General features: G+C 48.0%; 6 protein-coding genes across 11 annotated transcripts; 3 read left to right on the top strand and 3 right to left on the bottom strand.

The window, feature by feature from the left end:
- Positions 1-3,310: 3,310 nt before the first annotated feature.
- LOC111068551 (acid sphingomyelinase-like phosphodiesterase 3b) lies at positions 3,311-20,955 on the bottom strand. 3 transcript variants are annotated; one of them, XM_022358085.2, is made up of 6 exons: positions 20,849-20,955; positions 11,180-11,390; positions 5,439-6,148; positions 4,608-4,803; positions 4,219-4,510; positions 3,311-3,897 (listed from the first exon to the last, which is right to left on the bottom strand). In XM_022358085.2, the coding sequence occupies exons 2-6, from the start codon at positions 11,256-11,258 to the stop codon at positions 3,591-3,593; spliced, it is 1,584 nt and encodes a 527-aa protein (XP_022213777.2). In that variant the 5' UTR covers positions 11,259-11,390; positions 20,849-20,955; the 3' UTR covers positions 3,311-3,590. The 3 variants fall into 3 exon arrangements, with proteins under 3 accessions (XP_022213777.2, XP_022213774.2, XP_022213776.2); XM_022358082.2 differs by having other exon boundaries at positions 20,736-20,955; XM_022358084.2 differs by having other exon boundaries at positions 20,599-20,955.
- On the top strand, positions 5,632-7,218 carry LOC111068554 (probable insulin-like peptide 4). Its single transcript, XM_022358089.2, has 2 exons — positions 5,632-6,867; positions 6,961-7,218. The coding sequence occupies exons 1-2, from the start codon at positions 6,687-6,689 to the stop codon at positions 7,179-7,181; spliced, it is 402 nt and encodes a 133-aa protein (XP_022213781.2). The 5' UTR covers positions 5,632-6,686; the 3' UTR covers positions 7,182-7,218.
- On the top strand, positions 8,504-9,346 carry LOC111068555 (probable insulin-like peptide 3). The gene is made up of 2 exons (XM_022358090.2): positions 8,504-8,823; positions 8,889-9,346. The coding sequence occupies exons 1-2, from the start codon at positions 8,655-8,657 to the stop codon at positions 9,110-9,112; spliced, it is 393 nt and encodes a 130-aa protein (XP_022213782.2). The 5' UTR covers positions 8,504-8,654; the 3' UTR covers positions 9,113-9,346.
- LOC111068552 (probable insulin-like peptide 2) lies at positions 9,948-10,765 on the bottom strand. Its single transcript, XM_022358086.2, has 2 exons — positions 10,454-10,765; positions 9,948-10,394 (listed from the first exon to the last, which is right to left on the bottom strand). Exons 1-2 carry the CDS (start codon positions 10,638-10,640, stop codon positions 10,153-10,155), a joined length of 429 nt encoding a protein of 142 aa, XP_022213778.2. The 5' UTR covers positions 10,641-10,765; the 3' UTR covers positions 9,948-10,152.
- On the bottom strand, positions 11,451-11,984 carry LOC111068553 (probable insulin-like peptide 1). The gene has a single exon (XM_022358087.2). It carries the CDS (start codon positions 11,943-11,945, stop codon positions 11,523-11,525), a length of 423 nt encoding a protein of 140 aa, XP_022213779.2. The 5' UTR covers positions 11,946-11,984; the 3' UTR covers positions 11,451-11,522.
- On the top strand, positions 12,320-20,013 carry LOC111068550 (cell surface glycoprotein 1). Of its 4 annotated transcripts, none has more exons than XM_022358077.2 (8): positions 12,322-12,590; positions 14,760-14,911; positions 14,998-15,402; positions 15,514-15,763; positions 15,833-16,508; positions 16,650-16,888; positions 18,217-18,434; positions 19,716-20,013. In XM_022358077.2, the coding sequence occupies exons 1-8, from the start codon at positions 12,492-12,494 to the stop codon at positions 19,882-19,884; spliced, it is 2,208 nt and encodes a 735-aa protein (XP_022213769.2). In that variant the 5' UTR covers positions 12,322-12,491; the 3' UTR covers positions 19,885-20,013. The 4 variants fall into 4 exon arrangements, with proteins under 4 accessions (XP_022213772.2, XP_022213769.2, XP_022213773.2 ...); XM_022358078.2 differs by having other exon boundaries at positions 12,323-12,590; positions 15,529-15,763; XM_022358080.2 differs by lacking the exons at positions 18,217-18,434; positions 19,716-20,013 and adding an exon at positions 17,648-17,785 and having other exon boundaries at positions 12,320-12,590.
- Positions 20,956-22,093: the final 1,138 nt, after the last annotated feature.

The raw sequence follows: 22,093 nt of genomic DNA on the forward strand, positions 1-22,093 counted from the left end.
GAACTACCAAAAACAATGAAGAGCAATAAAGTGCATCGAAGTGACTCACAGTAAGCCACAGAAAACAATTTCAATTCGCGTTGTTTCATGACCAGCATTAGACAAGCGTCTATCAATACAAATTTGATATTTTTTGGTTCGTTTCAGTATGTATTTTGCTTTGTTTTATTTTGTTCCACTTCGTACGTGTGTATGTGTGTGTGTGTTTGGTATATTTAGTTTTTATTTGCTTATATTTTTGGAAATTTTGTTTTGCCATCAAGAACAGGAGAATCGGTAAACAGCAACAACTTAATACCGTTATTTTGCGCTGTGCTGCCTCTTCCACTCTCTCTTGCTCTCTCTCTCTCACGCTTGATGGTTTGATGAAGCGCATTCGCATTTCACAAGTTCATGTGCTTTCGGTTCGTTCAAGCACAACAATTAGTGCATCGAAAATGTTTCCACGCCATTCTCCCCCTTCACTCTCTTAATCCCCCTCTCTCCACGCCTGATGCTCGGACATACGAAATTTAACCCATGCACAAAAAAGCTCATTCGGCAGAGAACACCTGACAGGCAACTAAGCGGCCTGCCTGCCAGCCAGCCCCCCGCTCGAAGCTCTCCTGCACTCATCGCCGCTCTCCACACGCTCCTATCTCCCCCTCCTCACTGTTCGTTTTGCTTTAGTATTTCACGCTAGAAAGCCAACCAAAAATAATATGTTTAATGTTTGTGAATGATTAATGGTACATTAGAATTGAAATTGTTTTTGGTCGAAGCGGAAAAGGCAGCGGAATCAGCAGAAGAATCAGCCATACCCTACAGCCTCAGCCTCAACCGTGCTAAGCGCAGCAGAGCAGTCAGCATATACATACATATGTACATTGCCGTAATGTGCAAATATTTATATGCCAAATGGCCCCCAAGACCCTCCTCCTCTCTTCAGAAACTATATACTTAGAATATGTACGTACATATGTATGTATGTATGTTTGTATGTGCGCTACCAGCTGGCTTCTGGCTGCTGCCTGAGTGGAACAGGTGAGTGTTTATAATGTATCGCATATGCATGCCAAAAAATAAGAGAAATATTCTGCAAATATGCGAATACGTGTGTGTATTTACATACATATGCAAAGATATATACTCACATGGATTTGGTGTATTATTTTGGCTGCCAAGTGTCCTTGGGGGCCGCCACCATGCGTTATGATGGAGAGTCAGACTCCCCCGCAGTCTCAGTCCTGAACCGAACCGAACCCAACTGAACTGAAGTGAACCGCAACGCATCGCATCGCATCGCACTGAGCCCCAACCTGCAAACCCCAATTCCAGTTAAAATCCAAAACGAACTTTGCCAAATTGCAAAAGCCACAAAACCAAAACATTTCGTCGCCTGCTGCTGAAGTTTTGTGCTGCTTCTTCTGATGCTTTTTCTACTGCTGCTGCTCCTTCTGCTGTTCCTTCTTCTGGTGCTGCTGCCTGTTGCCTGCCTCACGTATTGTCAAGGGGGCCAACAGAGTCCCAAAAGAAACTTGAAATACATCCAAACACTCACACACTGGGCAAACATTTTGTGGATTCAAGGCAAGGCTCACATTTGACAGATTGAAGCTCAACCTGTATCATTATTTGTCCCCTTGACTGACAAAACTCCTGCATTTTATTCTCCTTATTATGTTAATTTCACAATCTATTTGTCTTAAGCATTTACTTTTCTCTCAGTGCACCGAAACACACTTGGGGCCAAAGAGTTGGCAGAAATTTCTTAATAAACTTTAATGACTGCGGAGCTGGCATGTGTTGTCTTGTGTTTGTCACTTTGGCTTTGGGTTTTGGCTGCAAGTGCAACTTTGATGGACTCGGATAACCTAGGATGGCCGTGGCGCCTCGAATTATGCAACAACTTGTCGGTAAAGTACTTTTGACTACCTGCAGGCGGCCAACAAATTCGCCTGCCAGGCATAAAACGAAGGAGGAGGCCGTTTGGCTTTCGCCTATAATTTACTTGACCATCACGTACCAAAGTCACGCACGCCCCCTCGTCTGATTGCAGGGGGGCGGCTGGGGAACAGAGAGAGAGAGAGAGAGAATAGGATGGACATCATGCAACAAGCTTTGGGGGTCAATGCGAGACAACTCATGCATTACTTATGATACGACCCGAGGATGGATACAAGGTATCTTAGTTGCCATTTGTGGCATGTTCTGAGATACTAAATTGGAAAGATTCAAATCAAATTCAAATCAGGCAACGGCAGGCTCCCCCAATCATTTGCATTTCGATTGACTTTCGGTACACACATTGTTGTAGTGGTACGAGTAGTAGTGCAAATCGAATATGTATATAATTAATCTGGGATCAATTCTGCGCTGCTGCGCCTTTCTAATGGGGAAAACTAAGCTGTTATCGGGAGTGTGTGCGCTGCTCCCTGGGGGGAGAATTCTAATGCCTTTCTGCCTAAGATTTATCTTGGAAATGTCTTTCCTTAATGGTTTTGTGGGGGCACTTTAAAGGTCTTTCTAGGTATGTGATAGAATGTGAAATTTACTACGAATATCCTTGCTAATGGATGTCATTGATCCCTGAATATTATGGCTATATTTTATGAACGCTTACCCACGATCTTTCTCATTCTTGCTTTCTTCAATTTGCAGATATCCTCTGCGTTTTCTTGGCGAAATGGTCATCCAGAACAGCACCCCATAAACTACACCATCCTCGGCCGTTTCCGTATCCGCATCCCACATACGTTTCGGTATCGGTATCCGTGTACCCATACCCATATGCAGGTCGCCGCGCTCCCAACATAGTGAGACGTGAATGTTCCTGCCTGCTTGGCTTGACTCTTCGCCTTGGCCTCTTCTTTATGCGATACGATGCGGTTTTTGCGCCTTAATGGTCTTGGCCCATAAAAAAAAAGGAGGGAGGGGCCTCTCCCCATTGGACGCGTAACCAGAGCCGAACGTGGACGATGAAGAAGGCCTCGTTTACCGCACTGGCAATCGCTTTATTTAACTGCCGGACTTGTTTGCGCCAAATTAACACATTTATTTATGCCCACAATTTGTTGCTTAAATATTTATTGAAAACCAGAGGGGCGAAAATGAGGAAAACCAGAGGGAAAGCGAGAGAGAGGAGTAACATTAAAAATTTTTCGTTTATTTCATATACAATAAGTACACGTACACACACACATAAACATATGATATACATAATAATACTCGTACATACATACCAGTATCCCATATCCCCATATCCATATCCATATTCATATTCTTCCAATACACAAACACATATACATATACATATATATGTATATATAGTATACTTATACACAAATACATATGCAGAGACGATTCTTTGTAGTCATATCACACACACAAACGATATGGCCCACACACTCATGGCATGGCACGGCATGGGGGGGGCGCGGCTCGCACATGGAGCATGGGGCATAATTGAGAGTAAATTAGCGCTATATTTGTATATAGGAATTGCTGAGCCAGTGAGCGGCAAGTCATCCTCGTCCTCCATTTACTTTCTGGAGGCATCTCTCCGTTCCTACCCCCCACTTTTTGATATGTTCTGGCTTAAACGAGAACGCTTAAATTCGCTGGTTGCGGCAATTGCTGCTGCATTGCCTGCTATTGCTGCTGTTGCTGCTGCTGCTGCTATCCCACAACATCCTTTGCAGGCCATAAAAAAGAGCACCAAGAACACCGAGCAGACAGCACCACGACTGTGGCATCGCGGACATGGCCGCCCGGCCCTGCAACGGCAGCTGCTGCTCCTCCAGGCACAGCCGGAACTCGTCGTAGTCCAGGCGCGTGATGGCGCAGTAATGATTGAGCATGCACAGGCCCTGGCAGGGCGTACCCGACTGATATCTCACGGCATTGGCTCGGTGGTATCTGCAGATGAGAACAGAAAAAAAAACAAAACAAAAACAGAGCGAGTATCAAGTTGGGATGGCATAATAAAGCAGAGGGTATCGTGTTGGGAGCTACCCTGGAATAGTTTTTCTTTCCACTTAAAGCTTAAATTTTTCAAAGAGAATATTGCTTTGTTTATCTTTTCAGAGTTCTTTCAGCTCATTTTACTCCATGGAATCCCATGGGAACTCTATTAAGTATTCTATGATACCAATATTCCCTGCTGGCTTACTGACAGATTACTGAGTGCACTCCAATCAACGGCAAAAAGACAGCTATAATTGCTGTCCAAACATTTACCTGGTGAACCAGGAGGCATCGGTGCCCGTGAAGCGCTCCGCAAAATTGTGCAACGCCAGGGCGGAGATCTCGAAGAGGGCGTAGTAGTGCGTCAGATTGTACTCGGGCTGCCAGAGCGGCTCCTGGGCCCGATTGGCTAGCTGCAGGTCTAGCCAGAACTGGGTGTAATCCAGCACCTGGCCGCTTCCCGTGTCAAATTTGTACAGCCGCAGGGCCGGATTATTGGATGCGCCGATGCCTGCCTTTCGTGGCACAATCGAGGGGGCAATCATCAGCCACGAGATGGGGTGGCCTGTCAATAAATCAATTTGAGGGAGTTGGTTTTAGATGCAGCTAAAGGTTAGACGAACAGAATTACTGTCAATTAGGGAGGGGGTCTCTGGCTGTACCTTGGGCATCGTAGAACAGCCGAAAAGTGTCCGAGTGCAGGTGGCCAAAGAACTGTCCCTGGATGACCGAGGCGAAGCGACGCACGATCTCCAGATACCGTCGGTTGTTGCGCTCCGTGAAGATTAACTGGTTGTGCTGCTGCGGTCCCAGGTGACGCTCGTCCACGCCCGGCGGCATATGACCCACGATGTAGACCTGGTGTCAGCCACAGCCATACAGATAAATTGCATTCGTTGTAAGTCAGCCAGCAAATTAAATATAACAATTAATCAAGCAACCAGTGCGCCGCTATCCGATTTTATTCATGCAGCTGACACGAGTGTGCACTGCACATACATATATTTACGAGTATTTACGAATATCTGCGTGTGGAAAATCCCTTTAAATATCTTGTTAATATCGGACAGATTTCAGCATTCGCATTACAGGCTGTAATTTTTAAATTGATGCATAAAATTCGACATTCAGATGAAGGCAGAGAGCCACAGGAAACGGGAAATGCAGCGAATAAATTTATACATTTATCTATAAAATTGTTACAGGTAGGTTACTCGAACTCGAATTATTTGACTTCCATTTGCTTCCTGTTTTGCTGTGATTTCTCTCAATATTTCAGCCTTTAATAAGCCCGCTCGGAGTGAACTAAAAATCCCTAAAACTTCCCTTCGATAGATTGAGCCTTATTTAAATAGGATTCCTGGGGTTTATTTTGCGACACAATTAATAAGGATTTTCCTGATTCAGGTTCAGGTATAGAAGTCAAGGACATTGCTACCTCTTAACTATGATCCTTCTTCAGCCATTTACCCAATCTGAGGACCCTTAATTACCGTTTCCTGTTTATCCCGCGACTTGGTGAGCACCTCCTCAAGCCACAGCCACTGCTGCTCGGCCAGCACCTCCTCCTGGGCGGACATGGAGCTGACGGATGCCTTGGGCTCTGCATAGTACTCGACCGGCCAGCGCAGGCTGTGCGATGCCCTGGCATCGGGCGGGTCGTGGTCCAGACGCATGAAGTTCGTATTGAGGGCAACGATGCGCAGGCGGCTCTTTGTCTGCTCGATGGAGTAGTAGCCGCCCTGGTCAAAGGTCACCAGTGCCTCCGAGGGCAGCCAGTGGCGCCAGAGTTCGCCCATCTTCTGGTGGCTGCCGCTGCCGTCCTCGTGCCCCAAAACCGGAAAGATGAACTGCGAGGAGAAGCTGCGTCCCAGCAGGTCCGTGATGTTGCGCAGAATCTCGTGCTGCTTCTGCTCGGACAGCGGCTGGGCGGAGTGCGAGAGGGCATCCCCGGTCCAGAGAACAAACTCCACATTGTCGCCCTGCTTGGCCTTCATGGTCTTCACGGCGGACTCCACCAGGCTCCAGGGACTGTCGCAGTTGTAGTGCCCAAACAGTCCGGGCGCCTCACTGGCAGCATTCGCATTGGAGCCCGAACTGGCGCTGGAGACGGGCCGCTCCAGCTGCCAGCAGCTTCGGTAGATATCCCCCTGGGTCGAGTAGATGGTATCCAAGTGAAGGTCGCTGATGTGCCAGAAGTAGCCTGCAAGCAGAGAGGGAGAGCGGGAGAGAGAGTGAGAGTGAGAGAGAGTGAGTTTCAGAGAGAGAAGAGATTAAAGTTTCTGTTGGCTGGGCTGGGCTATTCCTGTGCGGGAAAGGCCACCACCCCCGCGTTGGGCATTTGCCTGCCGGCTGGCGGTGAAAACCAAAAAAAAAAAAACATCGTGTAGTTTTCCCTGCAGCTGAAAAACAAACTCAGTTGACTGACCTGAGCCGCAAAACTGATCCGCTCTACGCTCTCAACGCTCAACGATCTACGCTCTACCTGTGTGGGTGAGGGAGGGGAGTTCGGAGAGTTGTCGTGTGAGGCGAGGCAGCGGAGAGGAGATCAGTTTCAGTTGGCATTGGCATGCGCATAGATCGATCAACCGGACACAAGTCGCATCACAGGACAGAAGCGGACGACGACAGGACGACGGGCAAGAACAGTGGTATCCTTTCATGCCCGTCGCAAGCACGAGCAAGATCCAGAACCATAGCAGCAGCTAGATCCGGAGACAGAGCCGAGCCACACGAGCAGGATGAACGGACGCTTCGGTCTCAGTCTGAGCTTCAGCCTGTCGCTGCTCCTTGTGGCGGCAACCATGTCGCAGATGCTGCAGCAGGTCCACGGCCGGAGGAAGTTCTGCGGCGAGGCCCTCAACGAGGCGCTTGACCTGATTTGCGTTAACGGCTTCTCACGCAGGATCAAACGCAACAATTGTAAGTACCATTAAAATATCCCTCCCGTCCCCTCCCCACCCCACCTTCCAATCAATACACGATACTGTTGCCCAACTAACTCCCAGTCTCAAGTGGTGCAGGCCCTGAATCCGAGTACGGACCGATCCCAGCGTGGCTCGTCCCGTAAGTGGGTCGCCCTGCTACACAAATTGGACGGAATTGCTGGCAAGGGAACGGCTACACCAGGCGGCGGAAACAATGGACACAACCTGCGTCGTCATCGTCGCCGCATCGCCCACGAGTGCTGCAGGGATGGCTGCACCTACGAGGACATTTTGGAGTACTGCGCCTAGCCCACCAAACGGGCGAGGAGAGCCTATGATACGATGATGAGAGATGATGACTGGCGGCGGCGGTGGGGCAAACGAAAGAAGAAGAAGAAGAAGAAGAACAGCAACAACAACAAAACACGATGACAACACAACGACAAACAGGACGACAACGGGGCAGCGGGACGGACGATGTGGATGGAACTTCCCATTGGATGCCAACCGGAAGGCGTTTTGCAAATCATTTTCCTACACTTAACCCTAAATATATATAAAAAAAAAACAAAACAAAACAAAATATAAACCTAATAATATCTCAAATATTTCATTGTAATATTCTTAAAGGAAGCAAATAAAGTTACTCTCCCTATCAAGCAGCAGCAACAAAAGAAACTGCCTTTTGCTTTTTGCCTTTTTGCTGTTTGTCTTGTGGCAGCGAGCATTCCAGCTGTGCAGTGAACACCCTACCTCCCTGCCCCCGCAAAAACCCAACGAAACACCCAGCCGTAGCTCCATCAACGCGCTGCCCTTGTGCTCGTATTCCGGGAACAATAATGAAAATTATGAATTTTTAATTAGATGACGTTGTGATTTTAATAAGAAAAACAAAAGGAAATACTCGTACTGTGCGGATGGCAATGAAACCAAAGAGAGGAATACACTCGACCAGCGTTTCCCCTTCGATTGCAGATACTTGAAAGATAGTTATGGGCTGCTGCAGACACGAAAGGGGAGCAAGTGATTCCTCTCTTTCAGTGTTGTGTAGCTTCAAGTCAGTTGTCTGCAGACATTTGCAGCACTCGTACTCAATGTGGGATGGCAGGCATAGCTCGAATATGCATTCATTATATTCTTAGCCCCCCAAAACTGACTCACTCAGAAAGCTCTCAGTATTCCAAATTAATTAGTTTTCAGCACTGGGCAATGGTTCACTGCTCCTGCTTTAAGCCGCTCCAATAGTTGTGTAAGCTCCTCGATAGTAGAGAACTTTGTGCGCATCATCTTGTTGTTCGTTCGTTTGTTCGGCAATCAAGATCCGTGCGTAATTATTTGTGCGGCAGTGTAAACAAAAGACCAGACCACAGCCCCCGACAGCGTCAGCTGATATGCGTAAGAACTCTCCCAGGCAGCAGCAGCAGCACCACCCACACCACCCACCACTCAGACAGTGGGCTGTGGGCGCACAACACATGAAGTGAAGGGATATAAACAACCCACACCAAAATCAAAATCGAAACCAAACAGCACCGAACAGAATAGAACAGAATGGAGCAGAAACAAAGCGAAAGTAGACCAGACTATGGCCAGACCAGACCAGTCGCCGGAGAGAGCCAACTGAACTGACACATCATCTAACGCAGCCTGACAGTGCTCAGACAAGGGACTACGAGGAGCAGCCTTCTGATCCGGATTCGGTTTCATATAAAGCTCGCCAGCGGCACTGGGAGTCCTACAGTTGTGGCGTTGCACGTTGAGAGGCACCTACACTTTTGCAGCATGCGGCAGACCAAGTCGAAGAGCTTACTCGTCCTCGTCCTAAGCCTCATGGTGATGGTGGTGATGGGAGAGCAGCCAAAGATGTTTTTGTGTGGCACAGAGCTGAACGATGCCCTGTCCACGATGTGTGGCCGACATGGCTATAACCGGATGCTCAAGCGGTCCTTCGGTGGGTGTCCAATCCATTTCCAATTGATCTTCTTCGCTATATCTTCTTTTGGGTTTTCCTTCCAGATCCGACGGACTACAATGACATCGAGGGTAGGTTTGGACTGGCCCGAATGGACTTTGACGAACGCTCCCTGCTCCATCGAATGTTTGGCGAGAGCGCCGCTCAGCTGATGAAGACGCGGCGTCGCCGTGTCGGGGTCTCCGACGAATGCTGCCTGAAGTCGTGCTCCCTGGGAGAACTCCTCAACTACTGTGCCAAGCCGCCTGGGCAGTATGAGGGAAACTGATAATGACAATGATATCGGCAGCTAATGGATGGGACTGAATTTCCCGGAATGAATCTCTGTATATCGGCAGTAGTCAGATATATGTACCTACATACATATATGTATTTTAATTATTTATTATCGGACATGGGAGACAGGGCTGATAGCATGTATGTTTGTATGTATTACCTATGGGGCCATGAAATATTCCACCTCTCTATAATTAATAAATAAATAAATATCCATTCAAACGGCTGCAGATTGGCAATTAAATATTGGCTACACAATGATTATTGCACTCAATTATTTATTAAGCATTTAGGCGATGGCATATCATATCACAGCATATGCAAATAATGATGCAAATATTCAAATGGATTACCCAAATATTCATAAAACAAAATTATACCTACAGAATTATTGGGGAACGGGGAAACGGAACAGTCCAAGCGATGCATTGATTTTTCCAAAACTTGATTCATTTATTTTCGATGTAGTTTTAGTTAGAGTTCATTTATTTTCTGCATCTTTTTGTCTTCCGAATTTCAGTGTTATTTTACACACTTAAATGTACGAATTGCTTTCAATATTATCTCGAAGCTTCAATAAGAAATAGGAAAGGAATACGGGTAACACAGCATCTCAGGTATCTCAGAATTCGATGGTCCTGGTTGGCTCTTCAGGCCAAGAATAAATATAAATATAATAAAGATGAAAAATAGATAGATAGAAGATCTAGGAGTATCTGCTATAGAATCTTCAGAAATGTCTGCCTTATGGATGAACCATTATCCAATAATCCCATGTCTCAGCGGCTATTTATATATATATTTTGGCTAAAGCCCAATGCAGGATATATATTCTATCTATTTATATTTCGATCGTTTATAATATGTAGTTAACATGCAACAAGCAATAAAACATTAAACATCATTCGTAATACTCGTACTATCCGTATCGTATCGTATCGTATGGAGAAACAGGGCCAGTCTGGGTTTTGGGTTGGGTTGGTTTGGGCGGGAGTGTTCGGGTTCGGTGCTGGATCATTGCTGGGGAGGTCTCTAGTAATTGGGGATGGAGCAGTACTCCTTTAGAACGGCGATGTCGCAAGGCTTGCGGCAGCATCTGTCGGCGATGCCCTGCCGAGTGCGACGGCGCACAGCGGTCAGGGAGCTTAGAGCATCTTCGCCGCCATAAAAGCGGCCACCGAAGAGCGGATAGAGCATCGATAGATCGGAGGGCGTGCCCTCCTTTTCCTCCACATACTGGATGGGATCGAGGGGATCCAGTTCGGTGGCGGCAGCTGCAAGGAATCAGCGAAAGTGTTTTAGGGGACGAAGAGAAAGAAAATGCTGCACTTACGCATGCCACGCTTGTGGGGCAGGACACTGTTGAACTCCTTGCACACCATGGACAGCATCTCGTTCAGCTTGTAGCTGCACAGGACATGGTTGCTCTGGTCCCGCATATACATGCTGTCCGCAACGACACTGGACAGGGTCACAGCCAGGAGCACCAGGACAACGGATATCGACACTATCTTGCTCATGGCTATGGCTGTGAGTGGATGGTGGTTGGTGGATAGTGGGATTTGTTGGATGCTTTATGAACTGCCGGATTATGGTGGTTCTGTTCTGCCTGTCTCCTGTTCTGGCTAAGCCGTAACTGTTGCTGGTCCGCTGGCTGGCGCCGGCTTATATACACACACAGAGATCTCGAATTGGGTCTGGGTTAGGGTCTAGGACCGTGAAGTGAAAGCATATTCATATTCATATTCACATGGAGTGTCATTTTGTGTTAGGGACAAGACAAGTCTCGAGTGCAAGCCTCCGCTTGCTCAACTCGTTCAATGTCACCGCTGACTTATGCAAATGCCGATTGGAGAAATTGTGGGCGTTGAAAAGAAAGGCAGGTGTGTGTGTGTGTGTGTGGGGGGGTGGGGGTGTGGCTGCTGTCAGCCAATTAAACAATTTATGTATAAACAGCGAAGCCGTGCTAAGCCCTTTTGCCCTTCATTTATGAATACCAAATGAGGGAAGCATCCACCGAAGTCCCCCCCCCCAAATCCCCTACAGAACGAGTACTTACCGATGCGAGCCTGGCCCATTGGCAGCCAGGAGAGGCTGAGGCAGCAGCAGGCCAGGAACAGGCTCAACTTAGTCATCATTTTGCTTGCTCCTTCTTTTGGGAACTTATCCTTAGCTGGTTTGCTGCTCTCAAAGCTTTTTTAACAGATTCTTTATGTTTTCTTTTTTTGGTCTGTGCACAGTCTCCTTTTATTCATTAGTCAAAGTTTGTGCTGCATAAATAAGTGATTACGAATCGGATTATGAATGTATACAATAATGGCTATATGTAGATGTGTATCTGTATGTATGTATGTCTGTATGTATGTATGTATGGGAGTGTGAGTGTTTGCGTGTGGCTCTCTCTATTTGGGCAGGCAGTAGGAGGCCAACTCCTCGTAGCGGCAAGAGTACACACAGCACTCATCGTAGACGCCACCCGATGACCGCTGTCTCCTGTGACGTCGCGTCTGGATGAGCACCTCTGCCCCATAGAGGCTGGACAGCAGCGGACTCAGGGCATACTCGGATGGTGGTGCATCCATGGCATCGTCCAGTGCGGAGCTTCGCTTCTGCGGCAGTGTGTTGTAGCCGTGGGCACAGACCACGTCCATGGCATCGGACAGGGCCTGGCCGCACAGCTTGTGGCTGCCCTGCTGCAGCTGATGGACATGGCCATGGCCCTGGACGGCGGCCAGGAAGATCAGCATGATGAGGAGCGGCCATCGTCGCCTGGGCACCTGCACCTGTACCTGTGCTGCCATTGCACTTGTGTCCTTGCCCGACATCCTTGTGGCTTGCGGAGTCTGTTTTGGCTGTTTGATGGCATTGCAACAGCTATTTATACGCCGAAAACTGCCTCAAATCTGCAGGCAGTTCAATGCACTATTGGGGCAAAATCATCTAGCTAGTATCCTGCCTCAAACCCCATTGAAAACAACTCAAACCCCTATGTTTTCACACGTTACTTTCCGCTCAAGAGGCTGTCGCCGGCGATTACTGTTAACCGACAGTGTGGCAGCCTCATTAGCATTTGCCAGTGGGACGGGGCGCGCCCCTGCTCCCGGGCCAGGTGGAAAGTATGCTTCACTAAGTTTAAGTGTGAGGCAGGCGGCAGTCAGGCAGACAGGCAGAGGCCGAGTGGCACAGGCACAGTGTGCGAAATCGCTTCGATCTGATGGCCACATCGCAACAGTTGGTTGCCAGCGTTGCCGCAATCGGTTGCACACTCGAGACTCGAGACGACACTTCTTTCCCCCACACTTCGCGCAGAGACAAAAAGAATACAGTGCAGTGCAGAATAATCGTGAAATAACTCCAGAAAACCAAACAAAATGGTGCTCGATATCAAGATGTGCCGCTTCGACAATGTGCCCTGGGGCTTTCGGCTGGTGGGCGGTGCGGACTACGATTACCCTTTAACGGTTGTTAAGGTTAGGCCCGACGATCGGAATCCGTACGGATCGGAGAATCCCTGTCTCTCACACCTGCTAGCCTCCCCTCCCACAGGTGGTGCTGTGTGTTTTTGGGCACATTTTGTTTACGCTTTGGAAATATCTAGCTTTGTGTCGTTGGCATCGCTTTTAAAATTTAATTAGCTTTTTACGCTACTTTTTTTAGTTCAATTACGTAACGATGTGCGTGAGTTTTCACGTGTCTGTGTGTGTGCAGTGCAGTGCATTTGCCGAATTGGCAAATTAGTTAATTAAAGTAATTCCTAGCAGACACGCCTCTTTTGTTTATCTAATCGACAGACAGCCGGACAGTCGGAAAGGGCCGCCGTGCCATGTGCATTTGCCTGCTAATGAGCCGCATAATAGCGTCCGGGACATAAACTTATTCAAATTTTAATTGTGTGTTTTAGCGGCAGTTGCAGTTTCAGTTGCAGCGATTCGATTCGATACGATTCAGTTCTGTTTTGTTTTAGTGTCTGTTTCAGTTTCGGTTCGTGTTCGGGTTGCTGTTGGTGTTTCGGTTACGGTTTGTTGGATGTGCATACTCGTAAATTGCATTTTACATTTAGCATTTGCCCAATTTCGCATCGCATCGGATTTTGCAGTTACATTGTGTTGATAGCAACAGAAACAACAACAAGACAACAATAAAGTATCCGCGTAAATCCGCGACAAATGCAATTTTTAATTGGCAAACTGAAATGTACACGCGCACACACAAAGATAGTGTATGAGAAAAAGAGATGGAGAGAGAGGGCGACAAATACCGACACTTGAAATGCTCCCAAATTTGAGTATGAGTGCAAGTGCGAGGGCTGCTTGAGTGGAAGCATTAAATGTCTAGGGCACTTATCATTTAATCTCTCTCTCTCTGTCTCTCAATCTGTGCGTAACTCTGTAACTCGAGTTACTCAATAAATCCTCTCTAAGCTCAGCTTCTTGAATTACCCTGGGCAAGATTTATTTGTACAAAAATATGAGTTATATTTTCCGCACTTCCCTTCTACCAATCGCTTTACACAAACAACAATTGAAGCATCGCCTACTTCACCGTTATATAATTGGGTTGTCCCAGCAACCTTCTACCTGCCTTCCTACATATGTATGTACCTACATACATATGTACGCATAAGCTGAGAGTAAGCTGAGCTTTACTCTCTTTGTTTAACGAGAGTATGGGGAACGCATAGACATGCACTGGCATGCACAGACATGCTTGTAATGAGTGTCTCTCTGCGATAAAAACTAAAACGCACTCTCACGCCTTATCTTTAATCTTCAGCTTACATGCATATGTATGTACATATGTATGTTTGAAACTCTCTCTGTCTCCCCCTCTTCTGCATTTATGTACCTAGAAGTTTACTCAGCAATTGCAACACGCAAAAAGAAGACTTTCAAACGTAAGCACTGCTAGTACTTCTGCTGCGCTTTATTCTACTACTTCCCTTCGATTTTCTGGCACTCCTTGCATTGCTATGTATGTCCTCGAGGCAGCCTGGCCTCCACTGGGGAATTATGAGCGCTGTTTGCAAACAACGGAATCAACACTCAAAGCAAATACTACTCACACAATGAAGAGGGGAGGGCAGGGAAGCTTTAGAAAAAAGCAACAGAGCAGGGAAACGGTAAACATGTTTAACATGAAACATAAAAATGTTTTAGGTACTATTCAATATGTACTTTAAAATATCTATGTATCTATTTGTATGCCCTTGAAGATTTATCACCTCTACAAAGCTTCCTCCAGTTTCTTTTCAATCAGCCCTCGTCGCAGTGTCATACACTTTTCCCCTCTCCTTTGCCCGCTGTCTAAACACTCACGATTAGGCATTGTTCCTTCTGCTCTGGCGTGAGTCTGTTCTGTGGGTCTGCGAGGGGTTCTGGGGCTGGTGGCATGGGCTTCTGTTCTGGGGGTCTGGGTCTTCTGCTCTTTGTTTTGCTGACATTTGGCGCGCGCTTTATTTTTATGCACTTAGCACGCGACGCTACACCCGACGACAGCTAATAGAAATCCCCCATTATCGCATCTATTGTGTGAGAGTATCTCGACCCCGCCGCACTTTTATCCGTATCCGTATCAATGTGAATATATATCTAAAGTTACTTCTCTCCCTTTCCTTGTGTGTGTGTGTGTGTGTGTGATAGGTCACCGAGGGGAGTATTGCCGATGAGGCTGGATTACGGGTGGAGGACATCATTGTGCGCATCAATGACACCGCTGCCATGCCACTCAGCCATGAGGAGTCCCACCGCCTAATAATGAACAGTGGCAGCGTCTTCTACTTTGGCGTTTACCGGTGAGGGAGCATCCTCCTTCGTTTTCTTTGGGGACCGTCATAACCATTTATCAAAACTCTTTTTGGGGTATTTCCCTTTCTTGCAGCGAGTTCGAGGAGGATGTGTACGAGTGCCCCAAGCGGTTTCCCACCAGCGAGAGTTCGTTGACCAAGTCCCCCACTCCGACACCGCCGCTGTCGCTGTCTCCGACTCCGTCGCTGCTACGGCTAGCGGAAGCCGCAAATGCTCGCACTCCGGAACTCCGCTTGGAGCCCGTGGAGAAACGTCGCCAAGCCATGTCGGAAGTGCATTCGGAAGACAATCGCGAGGATGGAGGAGACGGAGACGGCGACCGAGCACCACCCAACGATGGGCGGCTGTATTTGCCCGAATTACCCGATCGTCCCTGCTCGGCGCTGTCAGAGCGGGCGGAAATTAAGCTGGTGGAGGAGGAAATTGCCGCCGTGCTGTCCGGCGAGACAGAGGTGCTCAAGGAGCACAGTGTCCTGGGGTGCGTTCCATAACACCAATACCCAATACCCAACACGCAACACCCACTGCGTAGCGTGGAGTGTGGCTGTGACGAGTGGGCGAGTGCTTTAACCAACATTCTATATGACAGCGTCAATTTCTACAGGCTCTTCCCCAAGCCGGGCGTCTGCATGGCCAGCGATGTGCTGCGCTCCCTCAACGAGGAGGTGACCAAGACGAAGCTGGAGAAGGACAAGGAGAACCGCAAGTGGTCCACCTTTCTGCAGCGGCCCGACCGTCCAGTGCCAAAGAGCAAGCAGCAGCTGGAGGCCGAGCGGCGGGCGGCCAATGCCTACAAGGTGACGATTGTCAAGTCCGCGCCACGCGGCACCTCTCCCCTGGTGAGTGTCTGCATCCACTGTCTCTGTGCTTGTGTGTGTGGCTCAGAGGTTAATTTCTTCATGTGACAGCCGGAAGCTAAGCCGGCGCCAAAGGAAGCGACGCCGCCAGAGCCAGAGCCAGTCAATGAGGAGGAGCCACCCAAAGAGGAGGAGCCACCCAAAGAGGAGGAAAAGGAAAAGGAGGAGGAGGAGGAGCCACTGCCCACCGACAGCGAAGTGCCGAATTTGGAACAGTTGCCGGGCAGCGAGGAGGAGCAGCAGGAGAAGGCCGATGCCCCAAAGGAGGTGTCCGACGGCCTAACCGAAGCGGAAGCACCGCCTGTGGCCAGCGATGAGTCCACTGAGCCGGGCTCCCCTTCCATTGCTGTTGCTGCTGCTGCAGCTGAAACTGCATCCCCATCTGCCCCTTCCCCTGCCCCAGACCCAGCCCCAGCCCCAGCCACGCCACCCAAAACCGAGGAGGAGCAGGCCCTGGAGCGGCAGCTGGCCGATGTGCAGAAGCAACTGGCCGCACTCTCCACTTTGCCCTCGACCATACAGTCCACTCTGGACGCGGTGACCAAGCAGTTGGCCGACCTGCTGCCCACATTCAAGCTCCAGCAACAGCCGCAGTCCATGCCACAAATCGATGAAGGCCTGGGCGAGGAGGGTGAGGTCGAAGGGGATGGGAAACTAACCCAGTCCCAGTCGCAGTCGCAGTTCCAGTCCGGATCCCAAACGGCCTCAGGCGAAATGGAGGATGCAGGTGCAAAAAACGATGGCCCCGGTCGACAGTAATTAAATTTTTCTAATGGCGCACTTTGCGTATATCCTTCTCTCCCTTCTGTTAAACCCGCATCCCGCATCCTTGTAACTGAACACTGGATACTGCTGGACCACCCCACAGGCAAAGCCATATCCATATCTGGGGCCGACAAGCCACTGGGGCCATGTGAAAATAATGAGGATAGATGCGATGCCAATGACCTGGAAGTGGCGGAAATTTCGCGCTCAACTGACGACAATCGCCAGGCGGACAAGGCGGACAAGGCGGACAGGGCGGACCAGCAGGTCGCAAAAACTCAGACAAGGAACCAGAAAGAGGAACAGGAGCTTAGCGAGGAGCAGAGCTTCAAGAAGCAGAAGGTGAGTGCCTGCCAACGGATGCAAGGACATTGCCTTGGAGCTATGTATGAGGAGAAATCCCTGGCAGGGTAGTTAATGTAATTATTCGGCCATAAGTGGTGGAGTCCGGCGTCCGAGCAGCCTTTAATAACATTAGTGCCCCACGGTCCGGTCCGATCTGGTCTGCTCTGGTCTGTCCGTTGCGTTGCGTTGCTCTACCTGGCATTCAGATTGCTCTACAGGCCAAAGCTGTTTGCGGGAGATGTGGCAGATTTATGTCTTTGTTTGCTGCATGGAAATGCTAAAGAAATATGCATTTAAGTTAAAGAAGCGAAAGAGAAACGTAGCTTCATTAATTTAGAGTGTAATCCAGGAAAAATAAGCAACGGAAACAAAAGATATGTAGTAGTAGAAATAATAATATAAATCAGTACTGCAAGTTTGGGAGGATCTAAGCTATAACCAATAAGATAATTCATGCCCATGGAATACCCTCATGGGTCTGCGTAGTTCGTAAAACAAAGCCACACTTTTATTTTTAGGTATTCCCGTATTCGGTCTGCTTCCGAAGTTAGCCTTAACCTGAGCAGATGCTTTATTCAATCTGTCAAAGCTGTACACAGCTGGAATTTCTCTTGGTTTCCATTTCCTTTTACCTCATCCACATCCACAGCCTCACCCGCACCCGCAACCATCTACCCACCGCGTGCCGCGTGATGTGTCCACAAATCCACAAATTAACTAAAATGCCATTTGGTTTTTGTCTTTTTCTACTTGCAGCATAATGTGCGCTTCCAAACGTAGTTAGTTAGCTTTTAATTGAGTTTAAATTTTGATAAATTGCCCGGCAGCAAGTTATATTTGTGCCCAAGAATGGTTCTCTAGTTGAATAAAGTCGGCCCACCGGGGGGCGCCACCCATTGGCAGTTGCTCTACCATTTACCACCCCCAAAATACCCGCCAGTTCAAGTCCAAGTCGCAGTGGCAGTGGCAGGAGAAAAATGCAGAAACCAAAAGACAATTAGTAGGCACCAAGTGGAAACCACTTCAACTTTGTTTTCTCTCTACCCCTTTCTCTTCTCTTCTCTTTTCTATTCTATTCTCTTCTTTCTCTCTCTCTCTCTCTCTCTCTTTACCTTAACTTCCCCCTCTCTGCAAATTCTCTTTTCCATGGTCCATCACTCGTATACGTGTATGGGTGCATGCTTCTTCTCCCTCCATCTCTCTGGATCTATGGCTCTGTGGCTCTCTGGCTGGCTCTGTGGCTGCTCTGTGTGTGCTGTGTGTGCGTGTGTGTGTGTGTGTGTGTGTGCTATTGCGATTGTGGGCGATGACATGGTCATGGCCAGAAACACGATGTCATTGAGGAGCTCGAGGAGCACTTGGTGCGCAAAAACAATCCCAGGCGTTCGAAGCGGGCCTTTGGGCCACTGGTCCCATCATCGGAGCGACCACTGGTGCTGCCCGGCGGACGGCGCTGGTATCGTCCCAAGGATGCCTACAACGATGAATTCATAGCCGAGACACTGAGCGCCCAGGCGGAACTCATCACGGGCAGCACTCTCGGGTGGGTACAAGTACAAGAGTCCTCCCATCTCCCATCACACTTCACTACAATCCCTCTCACAGACACGCACTAGAAGCTGGGTTTGTTTGACCAGGCTTTATTCCACACATACACACACACACACACACTGACATAGACATGGCATAACCAGGCCAAAAGCTCATCTCTGGCACTCATCTTCTTCACTTTTTTCATGGCTCATACTCGCTCCACATCGTCCACATCGTCCATCGTCCATTGCACGAATGCACCATAAATTTGCGCATTAGCAGCTGTCCCTACGAGAGCCCTCTGCTGGGCTATGACTCCAGGTACTGGGTATCCTACCCCCAAATCACAAGAGCCCTTAGATGCACTTTCATTAGCATTATCGTTGGCATTATCATTACCATGTCATCCCCCCCTGCCCCATGCTCCATGCTCCATGCTCCATGTCCATTTTCCCATCTCAATCTCATGCCCATTCTCATGCTGATTCCCATTGTGTGGGAACAGTCTGTCATATGGCCTGAAGTTGATTTGACTTTTCCTGCTTTGAGTTTTGGTTTTTTTTTTTTTTTGGGTTGATTTCTTTATGCATGCTGCACTTTTGCCTTATGGCCCAATCTCACTCTCCTTTTACTCTGTTAATGGTCTTTGTCTTTGTTACTGTTGCCGTCTCTGTCTCTGTCGCTGTCTCTGTATGTATCTCTCTCTCTTTATCTTTTGGTTCTCATTGTAGATTGCATTTTGGAATCGTTTGTTCAATGGCGAGCATATAACACGCCAGCGCTTCAGGTAAGTTTTCCGCTGCGTTGCGGAGTTCCTCAACTCGATTCGACTCTTTAATGAGGCTAACAACTTCTCCATTCCGTCGGTATGCTGTTTGCTCTATGTGCTCTGTGCTCTCCGTGCTCTGTGTGTCTTTGTGCCCGCCCTTGTCTTGTTCTTAACCATTTCGGGGGGGAGAAAAACGATTTGCTCTTGGGTTCTGGTTCTCGTACTGGTACTGGTCTTGGTCCATCCTGTCCTGCTGCTGCTGCTGCTGCACTCACGTCCACAGGGAGCTGCAGGGTCTCAGCCTGACGATGCAAAAGTAAGTTGTCACATTGGAAATTTTCTTATGTTCTTTCTCTCTGGTTCATTGCATGCATGCGTGGCTCTCCATTGGGAGCTCAAGTGTCCCCACTCACCTCACTGAAACCCTTTCTCTTCTCACGTCTCCTCACCCCTCACCGACCCACCCCGTAACCCCTGTTTAAACTGAATTCCAATTTAATATTGGCTCTTGGCCATTCGCAGGGTCAACTTCATGAAGTACCAGAAACCGGAGCGCAAAATCGATCTGAATCGCAGCGAGGTGTACAAGTATCTCAATCCGCATCTGGATCGGGCGCCCGTGCGTGGCATCGAAGTGCGTGCCCCACTAGTGGCCGCCGAGTCCGACATACGCCAGTCACTGCAGTCATAGGCAATGTCTATCTATCTTCCTGAATGCCCCAGACCCATACGATTTATCTACGCCGCCCTCAGCACAGCCCTTGCCACACTCGATTATCGCATAAGAAGCTCAACTCAAATATAACTATCAATATGCTAACAGAAACCGAGTTGTTGTCAGATGAAACTATGCGGGGTGTGGGGTGGGCGGGGGAGGTATGGTTGTGGTGCAGCAGAAGCACTATAAAGGGGGACTCTAATGCGATATTACATAATTTGTGTGCAACAAGGCGTATGTGTAATGTGTCGCTGTCGGGAGTCGTGCATGGCGTATCGTATCCTCCTTCAGGCGCCCTGCCCTACCCTGCCATGCCCTTCAGGCTGTTGCAATTTTCTTTTGCATAAACACGCGACGCCAACTGCTCGATATGGGAATATGTGCACATATATCTTTGTGTGTGGTTATATATGTACATATATGTATGGATATGATGTATATACTTCATGATTGTATGTGGGTGTGTGGGTGACAAACTCTTGGAATTTGCATTTATTAAGGCAAATGAATTGGGTTGTAACAAAAAAGCAAATGGCAAAATGGCAACAGCACAATAAACCCGTCTTTAGTTATGACACAAACAGCCATCCATATACTGCATGGGGATATATGGGGATATCCTTCTGTATGGATGGTAATGGCTTTTTGCGAATGTGTGGGCGGGGGGGCGGTGTGGGTGGAACGCACTGCCAAAATCAAAATTGTTGTCACGTTATAATGGAAACCGGAACGGGTAAGCAATGCGCACATTTCACTTGCCCACCGACAAAAACACAAAATGATGAGACATTTTTTTTGTATATTTTCTCTTGTTTTTTTTTTACTGTCTGTTGTTGGCAGAGGGATTCCAACTTGAATTTCGTTGTCGTTGTCAGGCCAACGGGCAATAAAAACGCGCCAACTACGTGAACTTCGCCGAGGAACTCGTCAAACTCACGACTTTACGAACTCAGAGACGCCACAGCATCAGAATTTGGGCATTCGGCATACGGCGGAGCGGAGCGAAGCGAAGCCACGGCGACGACAAGAGCGATGCTGATGGGGTCTCGTCTTGGACTGTCACAGCACGGCTGGCATTGGCATGTTGGCTCCGCATTATCATTGCATTGGCCACACAAGGATACGCTGCGCTTATGCTGTCCGTAATGCCCGCGAATTCCACTCGAGTTGGGTTTCGTGTTTTTGGGACAGCTTTTTGGCAGCGCAGCTTTTGAGCGAAATGTTCAACAGCATGCTGTCAAAGGTGGCAGTAAAACTCGCACCGGGTGGGCGGCACATCGTTCTCGGTTGGGGCAGGGCAGGGCATGGCAGAGCAGAGCAGTGCCGAGCCGGATAGGTGAAATGCTGAAATGTTGGAAATAAAATTAAGATTTGTGCGCTGCTGAGCTCAACTTGTTGGCACAAAAGTTTTTGGCTCTACTCATTTGTATGCTTAATTGCTAAGCCCCGTTCACACTAAACTGAGCTGAACGCTTTGAAGTCGCCTAATGCGATGCGAGTCATTTGGAAAAAGGTTTCGTTCCAGCAAGGGCTCTTCATTACAAGAAAATCGACTTCAATTTGTAGCCAAACTGTAGGAAAACTGCTAAGCATTGAGCGGCTATGTAGCAGTTATTGGTTGTTTTGTTATGGCTTAGTTCTGTATATTTGGCCAGTCAGTTGATGAATTTGTATAGAAATTCATAGTGTAATTTAGCACGAGTCGTTGGAGGTAGATCCATTTGCCGATCTAACTCAATTTACGGGAGATATAGCCATTTAAAGTTAGCTAAAATTCGTAATTTAATTATCAAGGGTTGCATACTTTGCGGCTGAAATGAATTATTCATTTTACATATGGATGCTATATATGTATCTATGTATGTCCGATCTAGGCCGTTTTGCGATCGTAGTTGTGGACCTGCAAGGTAAAAATAAATAAGGGATTAAGGGATGCACACTTTATGGACCTTCAGCTGACAGATTGCAGAACCACAATTTGTTCCATCAGTATTTTTATTTTAGATTCCCATTCAAACCCAGCGCCTAATAAAAGTTCAAACTTGGATCAATGTTTTGTGGTTTTTATTTGAATTTGAATAAACAATACTAGACAACAACTACTTAAGAGTAAGTACACGTACAGTAAGTACACACATACGAGTTACATAAAAATAGTTTTTAGTTTTTAATTTTTAGATTA

The sequence above is a fragment of the Drosophila obscura genome, unplaced genomic scaffold, assembly GCF_018151105.1.
Source record: "Drosophila obscura isolate BZ-5 IFL unplaced genomic scaffold, ASM1815110v1 contig_1, whole genome shotgun sequence".
Taxonomy (NCBI): domain Eukaryota; kingdom Metazoa; phylum Arthropoda; class Insecta; order Diptera; family Drosophilidae; genus Drosophila; species Drosophila obscura.

Coding starts and splice junctions, on each gene's coding strand:
- LOC111068555 (XM_022358090.2), top strand. CDS start 8,655: ATGCGGCAGACCAAGTCGAAGAGCTTACTCGTCCTCGTCCTAAGCCTC. Junction 8,824..8,888: donor GATGCTCAAGCGGTCCTTCG/GTGGGTGTCCAA, acceptor TTTTCCTTCCAG/ATCCGACGGACTACAATGAC.
- LOC111068552 (XM_022358086.2), bottom strand. CDS start 10,640: ATGAGCAAGATAGTGTCGATATCCGTTGTCCTGGTGCTCCTGGCTGTG. Junction 10,395..10,453: donor GCCCCACAAGCGTGGCATGC/GTAAGTGCAGCA, acceptor GATTCCTTGCAG/CTGCCGCCACCGAACTGGAT.
- LOC111068551 (XM_022358085.2), bottom strand. CDS start 11,258: ATGATGACTAAGTTGAGCCTGTTCCTGGCCTGCTGCTGCCTCAGCCTC. Junction 6,149..11,179: donor AATGGGCCAGGCTCGCATCG/GTAAGTACTCGT, acceptor CTCTGCTTGCAG/GCTACTTCTGGCACATCAGC. Junction 3,898..4,218: donor GATGCCTCCTGGTTCACCAG/GTAAATGTTTGG, acceptor TCTCATCTGCAG/ATACCACCGAGCCAATGCCG.
- LOC111068550 (XM_022358077.2), top strand. CDS start 12,492: ATGGTGCTCGATATCAAGATGTGCCGCTTCGACAATGTGCCCTGGGGC. Junction 16,509..16,649: donor AGGCGAAATGGAGGATGCAG/GTGCAAAAAACG, acceptor ACCACCCCACAG/GCAAAGCCATATCCATATCT. Junction 18,435..19,715: donor ATCACGGGCAGCACTCTCGG/GTGGGTACAAGT, acceptor GGCCATTCGCAG/GGTCAACTTCATGAAGTACC.
- LOC111068553 (XM_022358087.2), bottom strand. CDS start 11,945: ATGTCGGGCAAGGACACAAGTGCAATGGCAGCACAGGTACAGGTGCAG.
- LOC111068554 (XM_022358089.2), top strand. CDS start 6,687: ATGAACGGACGCTTCGGTCTCAGTCTGAGCTTCAGCCTGTCGCTGCTC. Junction 6,868..6,960: donor CAGGATCAAACGCAACAATT/GTAAGTACCATT, acceptor CCCAGTCTCAAG/TGGTGCAGGCCCTGAATCCG.